Genomic DNA, 25,108 nt, shown 5'->3' on the forward strand with positions numbered 1-25,108 from the left:
TTTCCTATATCATTTATGTACAACTTAATCCACTCATTCCTGAAATTTGTCTTTAACCAACTTTTCCAATACTTTTACTGCCACTCCAGAAATACTCATTGGTCTATAATTTGATACTCCAGTCTAGGTGCATTGTTTAGGCAAATTGGAATTTTACCATGGCTAAGATTTAAGTTTAACAGCCTTGTGAGAGACAATGCCAATTCCTTTTGCGTAGGCGATGCTTAGCTCTATGTTACTTTTTTTCTTTAACCAACTTTTCCAATACTTTTACTGCCACTCCAGAAATACTCATTGGTCTATAATTTGATACTCCAGTCTAGGTGCATTGTTTAGGCAAATTGGAATTTTACCATGGCTAAGATTTAAGTTTAACAGCCTTGTGAGAGACAATGCCAATTCCTTTTGCGTAGGCGATGCTTAGCTCTATGTTACTTTTGGAGAGTGAGTGGGTAGTTCAAAAAGTTTTCACATTTTGAAGTTTAAGTTGATATCAACTGGTTGTAGGAGTTAGTAGCGTGTCTGCTCTTCAACCAGTCTTGGTTTCGCCTCCCATAACTATTTGTGAATGTGTTTAGGTGGTGTAATACTGTTATCTCGTTTATCGGAGACCTGAAATGGCGTGATAAAGTTCCATGTTTGGTGTGCTGGTTTACATAAACAAGCCAATAAAAATACAAAAAAAAAAAAAAAAATAGCCCATCCATGGTTTTTATGTACTATAGGTTTACATTCTTCGTTTGGGAATCACCTAAAAAATAATATTATAGTAAGAAAATGATTTTTTTTCTAAGCACTCTTCTCTTCTCTTCCTAAAGCATGAAGAGCAAAGAAGATAATATTTTTATATCAGAATACGATGTTTCCTTGCCCCGTCACTTTTCACTTGCCAAGCCCTCTACTGTATTATGCTTGACGTTAATTAAATGTTCTCTTACTGACGGATATAGGTTAAATGTTTGGTAATACTAAAAATATTTTCGGCATGCCTTATTTTTCAAATAATACAGTTTTGATAGTAAATAACCAATCTTTTCACTTCCCGATAAGCTTATGAATTAATCACTCTAGCAGGAGGCTTCCTTCACCTCCCACATACGTCCATCTTTCAGAATATGAGATTAATATAAATAAGTTCTTATTAATTAAAAACTATTTCATACATATAAAAATAATCAATATACATAAACTTATAATAGCATGAATGAGAGTAGATGAAATCTTATTTAAATGTCAAAACGAAAGAAGTTTGCTAAACGAACTTTTTTCCCTCGTTTTGTCACCCCTTCAAGGTCAAAAGCACACTCTCAAACCCAAACATCAAATATTCCAAAATTGCCATATAATTAGATGGAAATAAAAGTTCAGAAATAGTATTATATTATTTTTCATTAAGATAAACTACATTATAATTTATAAAGCTATTTCGAAATAATGTTTCATTATCATTTGATTATATTCCTTTCATCAATGCTATCGCACAACGGCCGTAATCCACGCGCCATTTTTACCCTTTTGAACAAAGCGTGTTGCCGCTTGTGTCTTTTAGTTTAATATTCATAAATCAGAATGAGTGCAGTAGAGAAAAAGTCTGATTCTGTTGAAGGAAAGATTGTAGAAAAGGAAAAGGGTGCAGGTGATGTGAAGTCGGATACAGTTTCACATAAGCGACCAGCATCTGAGGTAAGATTTGTTGATTGAATGGTTGTCAAAATGAGTACAGCCATACTTGGTCTTCTTTTATTTATATCGCAACATTATAACAGAAATGTATTTACAGTTTTGTTGACATATTAAAATTATTTCGATCTGAGATATTAGCGAGAAACGAAAACAAAAGTTGTGAATATTGTCATTTTAAAGGTGAAAAAAAATATATTCCCACTGTTATCCTACATATATACATACAATAAAGCCGCCTGAGACAAAGAAATACATAATTTAAGGCTTTCATGGAGTCTGTGGTTTAGATATACGTGATTACTGCTTAGTATACTTCATTTGTTTTTGTTCAAAAGTTAGATTTAACCAGCACTTTAATAAATGTTCTGCGTTGCATTTTTTTTCTTTTTGAAATGCAATTGTTTTAAATTCCAGTTTGTGAATTTTCAAGAGCATGCTAGAATATCAATAGTAATATTCCTAAGTGCATATTTAGGTAAATTAAATAAAATGCTTATAATGCTACCCTTTTTTATACTTGTATTGTATATATTTTTTTATACTTGTAATAACCAGAATATTTTAAATATAAAATATTTTATCTTTTCTGTATGCTCTTATTTTCATGTGTTGTAAGTAATAAATTCGTTCATAAAGTATCATAATTTTATACACTGATAATTTATATACAGAATTAATTGCATGTATTTTTTTTTCTAAGCTTTGCCTAATTTAATGCTGTGTAAATTGTTAGCTACCACACATTAAACTTCTTGCTTGCCTAGTCATTTGTCAGTTTTTGGTATGGCATAATAGATTTATATATAAGCCCATTTAACAGATTCTGTTAAGTTAAATATCATGTTAAGTGTTTCACTAACTAATCTGTTGCATTTAAATTTTACACCCTATGTGTTGGCTATTAAATATAACTTAATTATTTTAAAAATGACTAAATTTTTTTATGATTTGTATATGGAATAAATTAGTCAGGTATTTTAAATGCTGTTTTTTTTTTATTATTAGAAAATTGATTATAATCAAAACGTATAAGTTTTATACATCATAGTGGAGACAAGGCTCAATAAAGTTTCTTCATTTAAGCAACAGTTAATAATAAATCTAAATTTTTAGACTTCTATCATCCAGTATGTATCTGCAGTGAGTATATACTGGGGAGTTCTTTCACTTGGTGGAACAATGGGAAGGAGCGATGACAAGGGGCCATCCCTTGAAGTTAGGAAGCTGTGAGCAAGATGGTGAGGAGTGGTTTCTTTGCGTAGAGGGTGGTTGAACTGTGGAATGCATTGCCTGATAGTGGTGAGAGCAAGAACGGTCAATGAGTTCGAGTGGTACGATATTTTGTTTCCTAGGAAGGTCCTCCCATGATGAATCCCTTGACTCCATGGAGGCCTGAATAATAATAATAATAATATGATAGATTCTAATAGTATTGGTAGTCTGACAGTTGTTTGTTATTATTAGATTGCTATTGCCAACTTTCTTCCAAATTAATATTGATTGTCACTTCTTCAAGGTGGTCAGATCTTATATTTAAGTGGTCTTCCCCCAACTACTACATTAGTCCACCAAGATATTAGCCTTTTCATGTCATCCTTGTATAAATATTGGCTTAGCTTACCTTACCTTTTCTGTGTAAGTGACCATACTATTTTAGGTTAATTCTACTTACATATTCTTGAATATCTAAGTTCTTTCATTTTTAATATGGTTTGTTTTGCCTACTGAACCATCTATTCACTCCTGTTTTCCATAGAACTCTTTTGAGTCCATTCAATAAAATTTGGTGTTCTGGCCGATTTCTTATTTTGTATAAATTAATTTATCCAGCTCTCTACTTTACTAATATTATTATCTATTTATATATTTACTTTGCCATCTTAACAAAAAATTGAATCTTAATAGCTAAAATAGTTTACTCTGTTTATAGGTACATCACAAATCTTGATATTTTCAACGTTCCTGTCTAATTTTCAGTTTTTTTTTTTTAATTGTTGACTTGCATGCCAAATGTTTTTTCAGCAGTCATTCAAGTAGAACCGAGTTGACTATTTCTGATTTTGATGTTAGGTTTAGGACCACTGTCCTTCATGCAATCCACATGCGTGATGAATAATAGCGGAGCTAACTGACATCCCTGTCTTATATCTAATTTTATGTATAACTGTCTTCCTGTTCATTCTTCAATTCTGACTTTTGACTTAACATTTTAAGTGTAGGCTATGTATTGCTCGGTATAACATTTAACAACTAGTGTTACTAACATATACCCCCCCCCCCCCCGAAGTACAGAACTTAAAATTGAGATCATTATGATTCCATGACTGTTTTAAAAGTAATTATTTGATCTTGCCAATCCCATCTTCTGGTGTATATGTGTGTGTGTGTGTGTGTATCATATAAAATCATACACAAATATCTTAATTGAAGTCTAAATCCCAGTTTGCTTTTATTATTTCTCCCACCCCCACAAAAAATAATTTGAGACCAATGTTAGAGATTAAAAGTATACTTTTATAAAATCTGTACACAAATATCTTAATTGAAGTCTAAAATTCCAGTTTGCTTTTGTTATCTCTCCCACCCCCACAAAAACTAATTTGTGACCAATGTTGCAGATTAAAGGTATACTTTTATAGAAGCTACACCAACCTCTAAAATAGCATCTCCTCCCCCTTCTGTTTTGTTTCCATTTCGGTGAAAAACCCTAGTTTTAAATCATCTAATATAAAAGGAACTTTTTTTTTTTTTTATAAGGGCTTTCCATCTAAAGGTAAGTCTTGTCAGGAGGTGACTTGACCTATCATGTCACCTCTATGTAGTATGGTTGTAGAACATGCGTGCATGCACACACATAACTTGATTTAAGCCTCAACTTTTTCATCATTACAGGCAACCAATCACTGGTTGGGTGGTTAGCGTACCTTGCTACAGACTGCGGGTTCAAATCCCACTGTCGGTGTGGATGTTTGAGATAGTTGTTAGGTAGATAGGAGATGAATTTATCACTGAGTGTGAGATCACTGCTCTACTTATTGGAGGCCTAAAGTAGCTTGAAAAAAGTTTCATGTTTGATTTAAAGAGCAGAGTTCTGGATTATATTAAATATATATATATATGTGTGTGTATGTATAATATTATATTATATATAACAATAAGTATATTAGTACCTACTGCAAGGGCTCAGGTTTACTTTCATGAGCGGGAGTCACAAGAAAAATCTGCTGGATTCAGGTTTTGACTGACATAGGCCATGCTTTTGTCTGGCATATTTGCCAGACAAAAGGCACTTTTTAAAAAATTATTTAATTTTGTAATTTCTAAAAGATATACACTTGGTATTCACGAAACACAAGTGTGGGAATTTCCAGTCTCACGAAACAAGCGTGGGAATTTCAAATCATGGAAACCTTGGAACTAGTTTAACTAGTTACGACATAGACCACTTTTTTTGGTATGCTTTATCTAATTTAAGAATAAAAATTCATCACTATTTATTTATAAGTTTTGTTTTCTTGCTTATCATTTTAGCTGAGGTGCTAAGGCTTAGTATCCCATAATGCAATCTACATATTATCCATACTAAGGCAATTGATGTGAAGTCATTAGCCTCTATATATGAGTTGCTCTGTTGTGAAGTTACTTCATGTGCAAACTTTGCTTACAATTGGATAAAGGATGAGACCAAGAATATAATTTTGACATCTATAATTTATAATATAACCAAGTGGAAAAACTTTTAATATATATTATTATTTAGATAAACTAATAAGTTGTTTGTGCATATATACAACATTACCAACCATATCTTCTACCACCATATTTACACCCTACACTTCAGGATAAACTCTCTTCTTCTTTGTTCATCTGCTTTTGCACCTGTTTTGTATCTTTCATTTCTGTAGATATAAAGTTTGGAATAATTCACAGATTGGAATTCTAATATTAACAGGTTCTTTACATCAGCTTTCCATCCCAATGTTTCAAATTACCAAAAATTTTTGCTTGCATTTATTGATAAGTGCAACTGCACATAATTTTTTTTTTTTGTAGCCTCTTGTTAAATAGTCAGTATCAGAATCATCAATTTGGGAACGTAGCATAGGTAAGTTTCCCATTAAACTTAATTAATATAGTAGAAAGGCTATTTTATTTTGGATCAGGTTTTAATTTCATGGCTCTCACTTGCTTTTATATAAATGCCAACTTGTGCCTTATTTCTATTAGTGTAGATGGAATTATGATTATTATACAAGCATCTCCATTGAGTCTAAAGAATCATCACAGGAGACCCAAACTATCCACACAATCTATGATTTCTCTCCTTGAAACCATTAACAGACAAAGCACTCAAAACTGACAAGCTTTGACAAACCATACACTATTCTGACATTTCAGGTTACAAGATCACCTATAACTAATGCCTTAAACATACCACCATATTTACACATGCTGTCCTCCAATAGAGCGAGGACAACTTTATGTTCAGTGCCACCAAAACAGTCTTGCATTTACTTGGGCAAAAGCGATTCCAGTTCACTTACCCTCAGCTCACTTAACATATACCTCCAGACTTTTCTGGAATAAACACATCACATCAATAGCCTCCTTAACATCCAAAAAACTTTGAATTGTTCTTCATTCAAGAACCTATTTTACACCTAACCAACTCTTCATTATATACAAATTCACCCATATTTAGAGACTGCTCACATGTTTAGGGGTATGGTCACTTAAACAGCATGGAAGAGGAAAGATTAGAGAAACAAGTGTTCTCTACCAGGTTGGCAGGAAAAAGATTCCCTGACTAAATTGAATAACTGTTGTAATAGATTATAATAAATTTGGTTTAATCCTTTATCCAAGTGTGAGCAAACAAAGTTTGCACCTGAAAGTATCTTCAGGACTGGGGTAAGGTGGTACAACACCAGGGCGACTCATTGCAAAGGTGGAGCAAGCTACCAACACTCCTGTCTCAGTATCTCCTATAATGCAAAACACATCTCCTTGCGGATATGTCTAAGTTATGCATTAAGGGAAGGGCCACTACCCAGACTAGTTTCGACCTTTATTGAGGTCTCTTCAGTGGGAGCCAGGCCCAAGTTGAGATACCAGGCAGAAGCATTAGCAGGTCATCTCTACCTATAGGAGTTGCCAAATGGTGTGCCACCCTTTTTTAATAAATTACTCTGGATTTAGAGAAAGATGTTGAAAGTTTATTTTTCACTTGGTTAGAGTATAATAAATTTAGTTTAATCCTTTATCCAAGTGTGAGCAAACAAAGTTTGCGCCTGAAAGTATCTTCAGGACTGGGGTAAGGTGGAGCCAGGCCCAGACGTGGAGATAGCAGGCAGAAGCAATAGCAAGATCATCTCTACCTATAGGAGTTGCCAAATCTGCAAGGAGATGTATTTTGCATTATGGAAGATACTGAGATAGGAGTGATGTGAGCTTGCTCCACATTTGCAACGAGTTGCCCTGGTGTTGTACCACCTTACCCCAGTCCTGAAGATACTTTCAGGCATAAACTTAGTTTGCTTACACTTGGATAAAGGATTAAACTAAATTTATTATACTCTAACCAAGTGAAAAATAAACTTTCAACATGTTGTAATAGATATGGTATGGAGGTCAGCAATAACAAGCCAATGAAAATAGGCAGAATCATTGAAAATATCAACTGCATTGTGAATAGAGAAACTATAGAAGAAGTAAAACATTTCAGCTACTTAGGCACGATTTTTAGTGACGATGGTAAATTAAATATTGAAATAGACAACAGAATCAACAAATCTGGTATGGTAGGAAGTCAAGTGAATAAATTTATATGGAATAAGAGAGAAATTTGCCAAAACAGTAAATTAGCTGTATACAAGACAGTATTCAAGCCAATTTTAACTTATGGATCTGAGAGCTGGGTCAGAAGTAAAACATTTGACCAAAGACTAGAGACCGCAGATATGAGAGTCCTGAGAATGATTAGGGGCATCAGTGGCAATATCATATTAAAAACGAGGATATTAGGAAAGAACTTGACATTGTCAGCATCCGGGAATGCATTAGCAGAGCTAATCTCAGGTGTATGGTCACTTAAACAGAATGGGAGAGGAAAGATTAGCGAAACAAGTGTTCTCTGCTAGGTGGGCAGGAAAAAGACCCAGATGAAGATCAAGATATGGGTGGATTGATACAGTAAAAAGTGCCTTAGAAGACAGAAATATAAGACCTGATAATATTGGCGTCTTGACAGATAACAGACTGATTTGGAGGAAAATTGAAGCTAGGAAGTTAGTAATGATGTAAATTTTTCATGTAGTACTATCATATCCTGTACATCTCTTGAGGGTGTATATCAGGAATTTGATTATGATGATGACCTCCCCTTCACAGAGCCATGTTGCTCATCCTGGAGTATCATATTTTTATCCATCCATTCTTTAATTCTCTTTTTGACCAATTTTTCCAGTACTTTTACCACCACTCCTGACATACTGATTGGTTTATAATTTTGATAACTGATTGGCATATGAAAAGGAAGGAAAAAATTACGCGATATCTTCTGACTGAAGTCAGTCGAGGAAGAGTGATTGCACATCATACCCAGCCAGGGCTTGAAAAATTTTTTGCTAGGTCACCAGTTATGCTGATATCTTACTCATCAGATGTTAGCCTGTGTGTGTGTGTGTTTACTCTACCACAATTACCTGATATCTATCTTATGTTTATTCCTGGATCTGGTCAGTTTAGAAGCCTTTTGTTAATGCTATGATTAATATTAATCCTGTATAACTATTTATGCTGAAGCATAAATTGTAACTGGAGAAAAAATTCGTGCATTTTATAAGTGTGATTATAAGATCATTTATTCTGTTTTTTTTTCCCTCAACATTTTTCCTTATAATATATCTTGAATTGCTTTTATGGCAAAAGGAACAAACACTTTATTTTGCCATTATAAGAAAACAAATCATAAAAACTCTTAAAATAAAACTCTTTGGTTTAAACATAACCAGACATGGCCAGGAATGTTTTTCAAGTTGCTGTCATATCATTACATGATATGACAGCAACTTGAAAAACAACTGAATAAAGTTTAGGTTAGAATCAATAAATGAACTATTTTGAGAAATACTTTTCTCAGTTTTCTAAGATTTAATATCCACAATTAATGGTTTCATATTCTGTATATTTTATTAGTGGGTAAGAAATAAGCCTTACCATTGTGTATCTACGAGGTGGCATCAAAAAGTTTCGAGACTAGGTTTGTAACACACCAACAGATGGCAGCACAAGGCTGCATGCACAGTCACAGGGAGCACCTACCTTCATAAGTCAGTGTGCAAAAGACATCATCCTGTGTACATCGGGAGCTGTGCAACTGATTCTATTCTGACCACCTGCGTTACCACATCTGCGATTTCATCATGGACAGCAAATTAGAACAAAGAGCAAACGTGAAATTCTGCATGAAACTGGGAAAATATGCCACAGAGATTTAACATGATTCGGCAAGTTTACGGCGATGCTTCAATGAGTCATTCGAGATGTTTTGAGTGGCATGTGTGCTTCAAGAGCGGAATAACATCACTGGAAGACGATGATAGATCATGAAGACCTTCAACGAGCTCAATCCACAAAAATGTCGAAACCATTTGGCAACTTGTGCATGAGGATCGTCGGAAAACACTCCACAACATTGCTTTCATTGTCGGTGTGTCATACGGAACAGTCCAGGCAATCTTCACGTGTGGTTTGAACATGCACTGTGTTACTGCCAAGTTAGTCCCCAGGCTGCTGACCCAGGAGCAGAAGGAACACCGCGTCATAGTCTGCCAAGAACTCTGTCAGCATGCCGTGGATGACCCATCCTTCATGTCGAGGATCATTACCAGTGACGAAACTTGGGTGTACGGGTATAGCCCTGAGACGAAGCAAGTCTTCACAGTGGAAGAGCCCATCATCTCCATGACCGAAAAAGGCGAGACAGGTCCGCAGCTCGATCAAGTGCATGCTCATTGTCTTTTTCGACATTCGTGGCATTGTGCATCGAGAAGTCCTCAGGGGCCAGACCATCAATAGCGAGTTCTACTGCCAGGTTTTAAGGTGTCTGAGGGAGGACAGTCAGCGAAAGCGACCAGATCTGTGGTGTGCGACAAACTGGATGCTCCATGACGACAATGCACCCTGTCACCAAGCTCTCATCACACGTGAGTTTCTCTCCAGAAACAACATGATCTCACTTCCATACCCACCCTACTCGCCAGATTTGGCTCCTGTAGACTTCGCCCTCTTCCTGAAGATGAAGATTCAGCTCAAAGGTCACCGTTTTGAACCATTGCGGAGATCCAGTGCGAATCGCAGAAGTTGCTTGACATGCTTCGAAAAGAAGACTTCCAGGACACATTCCAGAAGTGGCAAGAAGGCCGGGAGCGCTTTATTGATATGCAAGGGGACTATTTTGAAGATGATAGTGTGTAAACGTAAATAAAGTAATTTCTCGTAAACAGAGCTAGTCTCAACTTTTTGATACCACCTCGTATTTCAGGTTGCTGATTTGTGATTAACTGATTACTTTGCAGTTTGACTGCTCTGTAATGGTAAAATGATGCTCGTGTATTTGTGTTGTGTTATCTCATTGGTCACATTTTGTTATGACAAAATCAGTGATAATCAGTAAAAACAGATATTTCTAATGACCAGCATTCCCCAATGGATGCAATAAGTAAGTTAAACATATCCAAAAAAAAACTACTTATGACATAAAACACGAACATAAGCCATTCATTTAATAAAACAGGTGATTAAACCAAAATTCTTATTTTCTTTACTCATCAGCCAAAAATTCTCACTTGTTATGAACAAGTAGATGAGTTTAGCGTAGTTTTCAGTGAATGCTAGAGGGAACTCAGTATATCCCACGTGAAAAAAAATTTATATATGCACTTTCATGTTATGTAATAGTACTTTGTTTACAAAGTATGAACAAGCCAAAACTTCTAGAATCATGGTGACCCACTTATAACTGCTTAACAAGTGTGAAAGCTGTATTCTCCCAGCAGAGATTGTATAAAGTTGTCAGTTACCTGTTATGTTTGACTATACTGTTTCTAGTGTGTGGTCAGCCAGTCCCTTGAGTTAATTGTCTTTACAACAGGCAGGTAGGCTGTTTCCTTGCCAGAAACTTGAGTTTTTAACCCCACAACTTGTGATAAAAAATCAACCGTAGAACTTGTTCTACTCTAGGCAATATCAATTACGCTTTGGGAACAAGAAATGGTAAGCAGTGTACTAGCCCTGAAGTCTTAAATCATCATTAGCAGTGCAATCAATTATCAGTGATGATAAAGGGTGAAAACCAACTGAGTATTGATGACCAAAGGTTGGGCTTAAAGATGTCTGCCTACTCTAACTGGAGAATAAAAAGGATTCAGTTATTTATACACCTTAAAAATTTAGCGACTGGCTGTTCTATTGAGAAGAGAATCAGTGAACAGGAAAGTTTAACTCAGCAGGGTGTTGACACAATATAGAAAAGAAGTTCCTCCTCAGAAGCCATAAAATATTACTTTGTTTTTATGAGACCTAGCATCATTAGATGGCTGTGATACTTGCTATTCCAAAAACTATGAAGTACTGGTACTTAATAGTTGAGTTTGTTATGAACAAGCTGTTACTTTGACAGTTGTGTTTTTTGGCTTATGCACTGTATATTTGTTTGTCTGATTTTGCCATTAATTTTAATTGAGATCATAAATATTCAGCTTCATTTAGTTCAATCTAGCCAGTATAGACTTATTAATATCAGATAAAATCTGGCTTCTTCATGGGTAATATCATGTTTACATCCCAAATTCTGTTAAATTTCATTTACCCAGAGGGGAATTATTTCATTATATGACTTTTGCTTGACCCTTACTGCTTGTGCAATCCATTTGAAACAAAAACTCTAATGATTACAAATGTTTTTCATAATGATCTATCTGGCTAGTGCCCTGGAATAACTTATGTTGTGCATATTGACAAAATCAATCACAAGTACTTTATTGCTAAACTCAGCAGAAAATATAATAGTACTCTACCAGGAGTGTTCCAAGTATTAGTAATATATAGATCTGAGAGTTCATTTAGAAATAAAATGTTAAATTTGTTAATTCCAGCCACAAAAGGTTGCAAACCTTAGTATAGACATGCATTGTAGTGCTAACGGTTAAATAAGAGACATGTCTGGAAACAAGACTGCATTTTCTGCATAGCTACCACAGGAGGACAGATTATAGGAACGAGCAATATGTAGCTGATTTTGTTAATAGATCTTAATAAACAATTAACTGGAACTTTTTAAAATTGATGTATATAGATGTTGTTCCATTGTTTGCCTTTCATCTTGTTGGCTTGGATTTGGTCATCCCAAGAACGTTCATGAATGTCTTTAGGTAATCATTTTTGTTCCTGATATGTTATCTTGTTATAGACTTCAAGTGGCTTGAAAAAAGTATCATATTGGCTCTAGAACAAGATTCTCACACTGTTAATGTGCTTATTGGCAGGACTTGACAGATATGGCCACCCACTTGCACGTGGTGAGTAGATTTTGTCAGCTGGTGAATAGCTGAAGACTGCACAAAATAGAATATTTTTTTTATTTAATAAAAAAAGATTTCTAGTAATCTTTTTAACCTTAAAATAACAGATGCAGTACCAATAATCACTTCATGGAATTCCTAATGACTTATTGGGACATATTTAAAAAAATGAGAGGTCTTGAGTGAGTACATTTTGTGTGGCAAGTAAGGTTTTGTATACTTTTTTTGAACCCTGCTTGTTAGATTTACATATTTTGCTCATGCTCTGAGTGAGGTCACCATTTATTATTATATAGATATCTCATTGAAGTCAGAAGACTCATTATTCACGCAATACCTTTCATAACTCGTAACTCATTCACTGATGAAGCACTCACAACCACCTCTGGCAACCCATTCCACCCTCCAAGCAAAAAATCTAGTTCCAGCACCCTTACTATCCACTCTTAACAACTTCCACTAGTATTCTCCCATGTTCTCTTGCTTCTCGACATGTGCTAAAAAACTTCAGTGTCAATCCTATAAAACTCCTTTAATAACTTAAAATGCTCCTATCATGTCTCCTCTTTTTCACCTTTCAGCTAGTTTTTGAAGCTCACAGACTTTCAATGTATTATTTTGTCATAGGGAAGCATTCCATAGATCTGTCACAATCTCCAAGAGAGTGGAAATAGGGAAGATAGTGCCACTGCATAAAGTAGCTCCAAGAGAGCTCCTCACAATCTCCAAAGACTGGAAAGAGGATAAGAGGATAGTTCCATTGCATAAAGGTGGCTCCAAGACAGAGGTAACAAACTACAGACCAGTTAATATATCAGGAGTGGTTGTTAAAGTATTGGAAAAGTTGGTTAAAGTTGCTATCCAGCATTTGGATAACAATACAATACTACATAGTGGGCAGCATGGCTTTGCAAAGAGTAGGTCCTGGTTTTGTAATTTATTCGCATTTTATAATAAAGCGACAGTAGAATTTGATAAAGGAAATAGCTACATGATACTGCTGGACTTTGCAAAGGTATTTGATAGAATACCACATGGAAAACTATTACAAAAGTTAAAACAAATGGACATGGATGGGGGGGGGGGCTGACAGACACCAGCGAGTAGTATATGGTGACATCTAAGAAAATGAGGGTGACTAGTGGGGTTACCTCAGGGTTCTTTACTAGGTCCACTACTCTTTTAATTTGCATATCAGTGATATAGGGAAAGATTTAAGAGTGGGGAGGGGGTATTCAGTTTGCTGATGATGCAAAACTGATAGTTATCCTGCAGGATGATTCAAATAAATTGGCATTGTGGGCAAGAAATAATGATTGTCAATTTAATGTTGTGAAATGGTTATTCACTTTGGATTGAAAAGGTTACAAACAGTGTATCACATTGATGGTACTGGATTGCAGGAAATTGATGAGTCTAGGGACTTTGAAATAATAGTGGACAGAGTTTAAGTTCAGAAGGCATATTGCAATAGTTGGTAAAATAGCTAAAAGGATGACTTGCATGTTGATAAACATGCTAACAACTAAAAATGGGGAAGTTATTATCCCTCTTTATATGCATCTTCACTGCTGTGCTTAGATTTGGTCATCTGGGTTTGTTGGAATCAGGTGGTGGTAGAGAAGTTTCAGACAAGTTACTAAGCTGGTGACAGACAGGTTTATGGAATGCTCCCTATGAATATAGGTTGAAGGTGTGTGGGTTACAAAGTTTAGTTGATATGCAGACAAGAGAGAACATGATATAAGATTGTAAAGGGGTTTTATAAAATCGATGCAAAGGAAATTTTTCCATATATTGCAAATAGTTGGAGAACTAGGAGTCATCTGTGGAAGCTGTATAAGAGTGGTTAGTAAGGATGTGCAGACTAGATTTTCTACTTAGAGAGTGGTGAATGAGTTTAAGGTGGTGTATGATAGGTTTTGTGTGTATAATAATATACTTGATGGAGATACTGTATAATAATAATTTTTGTCACTCACCCCTGGATCTTTTCCACCACTTCTTTGTTCTCACAGAATCTGTGTCTAGTTCATGTTAGAAATCATGTGAACTAATTTGCTGTTTTGGTTACCTTCGCAGTATGCCCTCGAAACTTCAATTCCCTGTTTACAATTATCCCCAAGTCTCTGACCTCCTATATTTTATGCAGTTCAGTTTCATCAATATAGTACACGTTCATGATCTCTTTCAAAAGTGCATCACCTTACACTTTGCATTAAACTTGCAGTCATTTACTTTTGCCCATACTGCTAGTCTGTTTAACATGTTCATTGCCAATCATGCGATGCGAGCTCTCACCAAGTGGCCGATCACGCGTTATCGCGTGGCCATCGCTATCAAGTGAAAAAATTTGACCACCACACGAAATTCCAATTTTCTGCTTGGCAATGAACGTGTTAAGTCTTCCTGCATTTTCTCGGCATTATTTTTATTTATCATTGTTGTTCCCAGTTTTGCATAGTTCGCAAACAACTAAATATTTTTTGTCAAATCATTTCCTCTACCATTGATGCACAAATTAAACAACAGAGGACAAGTACTGAGCCCTGTGGTTATACCACTGAAGACTTGCTTTTTCCTGGATTCTGCTCCTCCATAAACCACTTTGTCCATCAGCCACTCACTAATCCAAATCGGCAGATTTGTATCCATTCCCATTTGCTCCAATTTATGCACTGTAGTTTTATATATAATCAGGAATGAGTATAATCTAGTGTACCCCCATCATCATTGTTACTCTACTCGAGGTTATACATTGTTTTGCTACTTAATCAAATAACCTGGTATGCACATGTGCTTTCAAGGGTTGTACAAAATATTATGATAGTACTACACAAAAATTTACATCATTACTAACTTCCTATCCACAGTTTTTCTCCAAATTAATCTGTTATGTTAGGACTCCAATTTTGCCAGCTCTCGTATTTTAGTCTTCCAAAGCACTTGATTCCTCCCTCCCCGGGTCTTTTCTTATACCATCCTAGCCTAGAACTTGTTTTGCTAACCTTTCCTTTCCCATTAAATAACCATACCATCTGAAATTAGCTCTGCTAGCACATTTGTGAATGCTAACAATGTCAAGTGATTTCCTAATATCCTCATTTTTAATATGATACTGCCATTGATGCTGTCTATTCACTCCTATAATCTTTCTCACATCTCTCTCTCTCTCTCTCTTAAATATAGTCTCCAATCTTTGATTTCTAACCCAGTTCTCAGATCCATAAGTTAAAATTGATTTTAACCCTGTCTTGTATATACCTAGTTTAATGTTTTGACTAATTTCTCTCTTATTTCATATAAACTTATTCCTTCTTTATTTTTGTTAATTCTTATCCATTTCCATATTTAATTAGTCATCTTCGTTAAAAATTATGCAAAATAGCTGAAATGTTTTATTTGTTCTGTAGGTCTCCATTTAGGATGCAGGTGATGTTTTCAGTGTTCCTGCATATCTATTATTATTACGGGTGACTCCAGGGAGTCCTTAGACTCATCGAGTCTAAACATCATGTCCACACAACTATACGACATTCTCACAGTATCTATCATACCTTGCCTTGAACTCGCTCACCATCATAGCACCCACAACAGACTCTGGCAGCTTATTCCACTCATTTACCACTCTAAAAATAAAGAACCCAGCTCTAACACCCTTGCTAACCACACTCTTTCCCAGCTTCCATAGGTGTCCCCTAGTTCTCCCACCACCAGTCAAAAATATCCTCTGAATTAATCCTATAGAAACCCTTTAGCAACTTGTATGTCTCAATCTCCCCTTTTCCGCCTATCAAACAATTTCTGCAACCCACAGATCTTCAACCTGTTCTCATAAGGTTATTCCATAGACCTGCTATCATCTTGGTCACTTGCTTCTGGATCCTCTCCACCTCCTCCCCATCAAGAAGAAACCTAGGTGACCAAATCTGGGCACAGTAGTCGAGATGAGATCGTATCAAGGCTTGGTACAGAAGTACAATAACTTGCTTGTCTCTGCTCGTCAAAGTATTTTTCAACAACCAAGTGAGTCGATGAGCTGATTTAGCCACTTTTGCAATGTGTCCCTTAAATTTCATCTCCCTATCCCCCAACACTCCCAAGTCCCTGGCCTCATCAATCTCTTGGAGTACGGTTCCACCAGTGTGGTATACTGCTGCGATATCTTCATCATCTTTCTTTTTTACTGCTGATTTTGATACCAAATTTATTATAGCAATTTTAAGCAGGATTCAATTCAGTTAAGAAATCCTACAGACTTGTACTGGATTTCTTTAATAGCATAACATCATCTGCATAAAGTAAAAGTTGATAGTAACATTTTCAATTTTGATATCAAGCCTATTGCAACTTTCCTTCATAATCCATATTGAATGAGTAACAGTAGAGATATGTGCACCCTTGTCTCTCAGCTGATTTAACATCAAACCATCTTCTGTTTCACCTTCAGTTAACTCCAATATATCAACTATATATTGCTCTCACATGTCTCATTTATACCATATAATTGTAGCACATTTAAACAGCTTTTTTCTTGGTGCCTTGTCTTATGCTGTTTCAGACTGTGCTATTCTCCCATGAGTTCTTGATTATTGTCTTAAATGAAAATCTGATCCTGGCCTCAGTCCAGCTTGTTCTTCTCTAAGTTTCTCTTCTGCAATTTTTTTAAGCCTTTTCTCCAGTATGCTTACCTTGTCATATGTCACTTCCAGGTATGTGTTATTCTCCCATAATTTCTTGATTATTTGTCTTAAATGAAATTCTGATCCTGTCCTCCATTTGGCCTCAATTCATCTTGTTCTTCTCTAAGCTTCCCTTCTGTAATTTTTTTAGCCAGTATGTTTGCATAAATCTTGATCCCCGGAACACTCAGTAGGGATGGAATATTCCTCTAATTCTCACATTGTTTTGTTTATTTAGATGAGAGCTCTTCTCCAATCATCTGGAATTTGACCTCAGATTTATACAGTGTAACCATTGTGAAAATTTCATGTTTGAGCATTTCTGGTTGAATATCATCTTTTCCAGTTGCCTTTTTGCCATTTTATGTTTTTGATGTTTTTTTTTTATTTTTATAGGTACTCCTGATCGCCTTCTTCAGTGTTTTCTATCATCTGTACTGGCACTGCTTGTTCATTTAGCAGTCTTTCAAAGTAATTATTCTGGACATGTGGAATATCTTTAAATTAAAGATACCAAGAAATTATATACTTGGTTTAATCCTTTATCCAAGTGTAAGCAAACAAAGTTTGCGCCTGAACTATTTTCAGGACTGGGACATCTCATATATAGAAGCTAATGACTTCACATCACTTGCCTTAGCATCCCATAATGCATTATGGGAGGGGTTACTACCTAGACCAGTTTCAATCTTTATTGAGGTCTCATCAGCTCTGGGAGCCAGACCCAGAGCTGATACTAAGATTGGAGTAATGCAGAAGTTATATTTTCATATACGAGTAGCCAAAAAGGTGTTGCACCTTATTATTAAAATACTCTAGATTACAGATAGTTGTTGAAGTTTTTCTGCTTGGTTATACTATAAATTAAAGATAGCAAGAAATTATATACTTGGTTTAATCCTTTATCCAAGTGTAAGCAAACAAAAGTTGTGCCTGAAGTATTTTCAGGACTGGGGCACTTGTATATAGAAGCTAATGACTTCACATCACTTGTCTTATACCTTTATCTTCAGTTTTCATGTCACCTTTATCATTCCCGATTACTTTTATGGTACTCTTTCTACTCTTTTGCCACCTTCCTGATAGTGACTGTCTGCCTCTTTAACTTCTTTCACAGTCCACCATGGAGTTCTATTTTTTTTTTTTTTTTTATCTTTATAGACAATTTCAGCACATGCATTCTCTGAATGATTCATTCATTGCTTTTTTAAGGACTTGCCACTGAGGGTTTGGTTCTGGTTTTCAGTGTGTGTGAAAGCTGCTCAACTTTCATTCTTCTTAAAACTTTCTTATGCACTTTTTCTTTTAAATCGACATTCAGTTTTATGGTGATTGCCTTCTATTTCAAATCCTGTACACTCTTTATGTTCTGATCAGAGTGAAGATATCTATCAACAATAGCATTCTGCTACTTGTATGTGAGAAATGACTGAATATTGAGATTAGTCTCCAGTATTTCAGTTATGTCTAGCTTTTTATTGTTAAGATTCCAATAAAATGAGAACCCATTTGAGGCGTGTTCTATTGTAGTATACTGAAAGCAGCTTTATGAAGTTACAGTAACTAGTTATGGGAAAATACTTGAAGTGCATCTTGTTTGTCTGTTTCACCCACACATTATAATAATGTGGTTAAAGTTATGGATGAATATAGTACAGTACTAACAAATGCTGGTGTTTAATTTTATTTCAGAAACAGTTCTGGATAACTATGTGAAGTTCAGTTATTTCACTACTGCAGTTAGGTACTGCTTAAAGAAAGTGATCTCAGTTGCCTGATCACCTTTTATAATTGAATAGTTTCCTAAAATTTCTGAACCGATAAGGATATAAAACATTTTTAATATGGATTCAGTTGTGTATTCTGGTGTATATTATTTGAAATAATCAGGAGTAATCATCTCAGGCCTAATCTGACATTGCTTGTTGGTGTTTTTTAAAATTCTTCCATTATGATCAGGCCGAAGCCTGATTATTATTGTATGGGCACCTCCATGGAGTCTGAAGCCTCATCACTGGAGACCCAAACTATCCACACAATCTATCATGCCACTCCTTGAACCCTCTAACAGACAAAGCACTCACAACTGACTGGCAACCCATTCCGCTCGTGCTCACACCCACTACTAACTACACCTTCATTCAGCTTCTAGGGATGACCTCTTGTTCTGGCCCCTCTAGCCAAGTGCTGAAACATTTCCCCTGCATGAATTGTTTTAAACCCTTTAAGCAGCTTAAATGTTTCTGTCATATCCCCTCTTTTTCTCCTGTCAACCAGCTTCTGCAATCCATACACACTCAATCTATCCACATAGGGAACATTCCACAGACTACTCACCATCTTCGTTGCTCACATCTGAATCTTCTCTGCCACTTCCTCATCCTCAAGAAACCCTGATCATTGCACAAGAATTTCAAGAAGAATCACTGAAAGCATAAGTGCCAGTGAGAAAGAGTGTGAAATCATTAAAATGAGCATGCCAAATGGAATGTCTTGAAGTAACTAATGAATATGAATTATGGAAAGGGAATAGTTATTCCTTATAATTGGTTATCGTGACGCTGTTGTAGAGAAGCTGCCTCTTAGACATTTTTTTATTAGTTGTCTTTTCCAAAGAGTTAGTCCATCCATATATTACCATAATATATGATAAGAACGTGAAAGAATTCAGTATCCAGTATTATGTAGCAAATTCATTTTAAAAGAAAATAAATAACTTGAAAATAAATTTTTCAGGTTATCTTGTAGAACAAGCAAATGTGAAATGTTGACCTTTATAATAATAATAAATTACAGTTGAGATAGATTATTGGAGATGTTATTAAAGTAAACTTAGAAACTAAAATATATTAAATGTTATGAAAGTGGACTTAATAAAGAGTTAAAAGAAAATGGCGAATATATGCAGAAGAAATGTTATCACCAGACTTCCAAAGTTGACTCGTCTTGTGAAATTCTTACTGTTAAACTTCCCTAATGTCATTTCCAGATGAAAACATTAATTTGCAGCCAGTATTGTCATTACAATTTTAACTTTCTATATGAAATAATTTAACTGTTTTGAGACATTGCTTGTTACAGTTTTATTGTAAAACAATGTCAGGGGCACTGTTAACTCTGGAACATTTCCTTAAAACATACTGCATCATGTAATCAGACTCCATTGCCTTATTAACATAGTTTACTTAACTCCTTGTACTACCTCCTGCTAACTCGCTCATGCCCTGCCTCTCTTCACTTAGTGATGTACGTTATAACTCTCACTAGCATGAAATACTTTGCATCGCTTATTAAATATTTCAACTACAACCTTCATAATGATTACTTGTCTACATTTCCATCAACTAATGCATGCATTGATTCATTGGACATCATCAGATGTATGGTCACTCCAGTCCTCAGTGATTGGCCTCACCATGTGGTCTTATTTGCTTTTCTGGAATCTTCAACTCTGAAGACCAGTCACTTTCAGACACATCCATTCATCTTGTTGAGGGTCTACTACTTCCTCTTTTTCCAGGAACTTTAATTTCATTTACTGTTTTGAGAAGTCCTAGCCTTTCAATATGTCCAAAGTATTTCGGATTTCTTTTGTTAGTATCCTTACGGAGCCTTGAAGTTCTACCAGTCATTTCTAGCACCCATCCATTTGTCTGCCTTTCATTATTTATATATATCCTCAATGACCTTCTGCAACACTATATCTCAAAACTGGCTATCCTTTTTTTATCGGACATCTTTAACTTCCAAGTCTCACATCCATAACTTGCTGTTGATAAAATATCCGCATCCAGACTCCTCAACTTTGTCCCTCTGGAAACAGATCTGTCCTTCCAGATTTTCGACGAGTCTCTGACTGTCTTCTGAACAGCAGTTCTTTTACATTAAGTTGGATCTCACTTGAATTTTCTGACTTCCTTACCGTGCTACATGGCACTTCCCTGTCTGTATTTCCTTTGAGAACCCTAAGCTTTGTCTTGCTAGGATGGGTTGAAGTCCTCTGTTCTTACTGATCTTATTAACTTTGTTAAGGATTCATCCTAGTTCTTTCTTGTCATTATAATGGAGTGCTGTATCATTAGCAGATCTTAGATTACAGATCCATCTGCCACCTGTCTTAAGCTCATCCAGTGATACACACACATATTAGCATAGAAACTAAACAGCAAGAAGCCGTAGTAAGAACAGGTGATGAATTAACTGACTGGCTTCAAGTAGGCAGGGGAGTTAGCCTACCTGAAGCCAGTTTAATTCATCACTTGTTCTTATTACGGCTTCTTGCTCGCTGTACATGTTACCTACAGTGAGCAACACATTATCAATATACTGGCACATGACACGTTAATGGAGTCCAAGAACCTAAACCCACATGACCGTGCTACATGGCAATCCATTTTACAGACTTTTTTTTTTTTTTTTTTCTCCTGTTGGGTGTTTGCCTATTTTACTGTTATCAAATAGCCAAGTGCTGAAATATTTCCTAATATAAAATAGTTACACAAGCCCATACAAATATGACTGGCTTGTTCTTGGCTAATTAAGAATATGAAGTTTTTAAAGTGCTGATTACAGTTCTGTGGATATCTTGCACATTAACAAACAGTTGATTGCAGTGGGATACTTAAGATTGTGTAATCAGTGCCTTAAACCCCCCCCTCCCCCCAACTGGCTGAGGTGGATGAAATAGCCAGACCTCCCTAGCTTTTTTCATGGATCAAAACATCATCGGCATTCTACTTTTTATCATGCTGTTACCTTCCTCTGCAGTTAATCCCGTTACGGCTATTCTAGAGCCATTAGTGGATTAACTGCTGGTGAGTGACCTTTGTGTCACCTGTCTTTACGTCTATTGTGTTATTTGGAATTTCCTTTACTGTCCTAAGATATTTGACCTTTTTGCCTCTAAAATGATTTGTCTCTTCCCAAAAAATTGAAACGAATTTCACATCGAAAATAATCAATCATGAAATGACCACCTTTGCAATGAATCTATTTAGTGATAGTAAATTTGCTGTATTTTATTCTTCAAATCAGTGCACTGGAAATGTTGCACAGATTGTTCTTTCACTTTATTTATAATATAGAAACTTTTTCTCGAATTTTTAAATGTTTGCTTTAAAAATATTATGGCAAATATTTTTGTTTTTAAATAATATTTATTGAAATAAATGACATTTTGCTTTCTTTCCTAGCAAAATATCATTATATGGATCATCACATTTCAGTTTTAGATTTTTTTTTTTTGTTTTTGTGTGTGTATGCATGCCTTTATGAACAACAAATGTTAAATTACATTACTTGGTTTTCTGATTGTGAGTCTTTTTTATATCAAAAAGTTATATCCAGTGATATTTTAGCAGTGATTCTTCGCCTTTGTCTTTTTTTTTTTTTTTTTTTTTTTGTATTATGCACATTATGATAATATCCTAGTAGATATGTTAAAAATATAATACGAAAGATATATATGGAATAATTCAAAATTTTTGCTCATTTTGAAGATTTGCTAATGCTTACCCCCCCTCCCCCCTTATCCTCCCTTGGAACTCAATTGCATAACGACTCTAAATTTCTACAGGTTTAAAAGCTTTTCTAGACAGTATTCAAAATCTGTTACTTCATTTTATTGTTTGACAAAAGAAATACGGCAATAAGGTTGTTGTACCATGAAGCTTCTAATTCTGTACTATTTCTCTGCAGTCTAAAATCAGCTGTTCTATTGTCTGCTGAAATTATTTAAAATTTTAGAAATACTATGCTATATTTTCACCATGCAAAATTGTTTATATGCATACCACACAAAAGAAAGTTCAGTAGTATTATTTTTGTTTGTTTTTCTTTAAAAAATCAAAATATTTCTACTGCTGGTTGCTATTTCTGAAATAATCTACGTCTTAGAAATACTTGATAATATCTTCTTAGCTGGAGGAAAAGCTAAAGGCTTATTACTCTCACTGCTATTGAGAAAGAAAAGAGAGAACACTAATGTGCCTCAAGCTGAAGTGCAGAATACATCAAGAATGTTGTTTCCTTTTCAATTGTTGATTAGCAGATATCCTAACAGAAATACTGACATTTCTTTTACATACCGATACATTATTTATGCCAAAATAATTTTTTAATTTATAATGATCAGTTTAACTTTTATTATCAAAAAATTATAAATTATAGACAGATTAATTAAAGAGGAATGCAGCTGATATTGTGGCATTTGATAGTGGCTATTATTTTCGTGTTATAAATGTGTATCTTTCTTGAAAAAGAGGATTTGAATTATTTTTAAAAAAAAGGAGCATATGCATTAAATCTTTTTTTTTGGGGGGGGGGGTATTTTATAAATGAAATTAGCAAGACAACTGTTACAAACGTAAATCACTTGGAGAACATGCCCATTCATTTTAGAGTAAAATAGTAGCAGAGAAACATGCCCAGTAGGCAGCACACTAAAGAGCCTCAAGCAATATCTGAATATTTTACAGGCAGAAATTTCTTGTTTGGTTCTGATATTGCATTTGTAGGATGACGGTTATTTTAAATATTAATTTTCCGTATTACCCAATATCACATTATTTCCTGATTTATAATAACCAGGAAATATGTATATTTTTTGATTTATATCTAACAGATAAGCTTAGGTGTTGATGGTTATTCATGACTTATTTTTCACGGTATTAACAACACCACAAACACTTTTTTTCAACAAAGATGTTTTATTAATGCTTATATTTCGCTGATTTTCAACTCAGCATCATCAGAGCACAATACACAAGTAAACGCGACAGTGAGTGAGTGAAACGATATAATTGCAAAAGACAAAAGATCTAAAGTCCTATTTTCGGTGCCCTCTAACGGGGGGGAAAAAAAAAAAACAGCAGTTATCCAGGAGTTTTTCTTAGGATAACCGTCTCCCAAATTTTTGGCAAATTAATGCAACCATATTTGTTAAGGTTGGGAGAATTCTTCAAAGCCATTGCTGACTCAAAAAATAATCTTTCAGATCTATAACGACTCCTAAATAGCACATTCGTTTTCCTCCATCTAATCCTGTGTGAAGGAGTGTCCATAGTATGGTCTGCCAGTCCGGACTTGCCATAGTAATAGTAGCGAATGTATCTTTCATGTTCTTCCAGGCAGGTGTTAACTGATCTTCCTGTTTGCCCATAATAGGCCAAGTCACAGTCACAGGGAACTTCATACACTCCTGGGTGTGCTAAAGGGTGAAGTTTATCCTTAGGCGAGCGGATCAGAGTTGCCAGCTTGACATGAGGTTTGAAGGTGGTGCAAAGGTCATGTTTCAACAATACTTTGGCTATCTTTTCCGATGTACCTCTGATATAGGGAATAGAAATGGTCATGTTGTATTCTTGTGTATTAGGGGAGGGCAGAGTAATGGGCCTATGTAGTATTTTATCTATTTTGTAGGGATTGTAGCCGTTGGCTAAGAACGTATGGCTCAGGTACTGGAGTTCAGTGGCCAGAGCTGTATCGTTAGAACAAATGGCTCTAGCTCTGTGTGTCAGTGTTTTTAAAATGCTGTACTGTTGGACTGGATGATGATGTTATTGTTTATGTAGGTATCTTCCTGTGTGTGTAGGCTTTCTGTAAATAGAAAAAGATAGTGATCCATCTGAAAGGCAGGTGACTAATGTGTCAAGAAATGGTAAACAGTTATCTGATTCTTTTTCTACTGTGAAGTGAATTTTGGGGTGTTGGCTGTTTAGGTAGGTGACAAAAGCATCCAAAGGGTCTTGTCCATGGGGCCAGATGGCAAACACATCATTTACATAGTGCAACCACACTTGTGGCTTGTATGTAGCTGTGGTAAGTACTTTGTTTTCAAAATGTTCTATGTAAAAATTTGCTAACGGGGGAGAGAGGGGGGAACCCATAGCAGTACCATTAATTTGTTTGTAGAATTCCCCCCCCCCCCATGTAAAGTAACCTGCATTCATGGTAAATTGAAATAATTTAAAAATATCTGGGGGAAATTTAGACTTGATTAAATCAAGAGTGTCTATAAGTGGTACATTGGTAAATAAGGAGGTGACATCGAAACTAACCATTATGTCTGAATCTTTTAGGATTAGATTTTTAACCAATGTTTTGAAATGGATTGAATTTTTTACAAAAGTAGAGGAGTTGCCAGTAAGAGGGGCAAGCAAC

At 35.4% G+C, this 25,108-nt stretch overlaps 1 protein-coding gene across 2 annotated transcripts in view; it reads left to right on the plus strand.

Moving 5' to 3' along the window:
• Window positions 1-1,480: 1,480 nt before the first annotated feature.
• Window positions 1,481-25,108, plus strand: part of LOC150104070 (uncharacterized) — a 252,455-nt gene continuing 228,827 nt past the window's right edge. For both annotated transcript variants that reach the window (XM_090396736.1, XM_090396737.1), the window contains exon 1: window positions 1,481-1,683. In XM_090396736.1, the coding sequence (XP_090252862.1) occupies window positions 1,570-1,683 (114 nt within the window). In that variant the 5' untranslated portion in view covers window positions 1,481-1,569. The remainder of the gene's footprint in view (window positions 1,684-25,108) is intronic.

Source organism: Typopeltis vanoorti, chromosome 8 (assembly GCF_054136105.1).
Source record: "Typopeltis vanoorti isolate ZY-2024b chromosome 8, IOZ_Tvanoo_1.0, whole genome shotgun sequence".
NCBI classification, from domain to species: domain Eukaryota; kingdom Metazoa; phylum Arthropoda; class Arachnida; order Uropygi; family Thelyphonidae; genus Typopeltis; species Typopeltis vanoorti.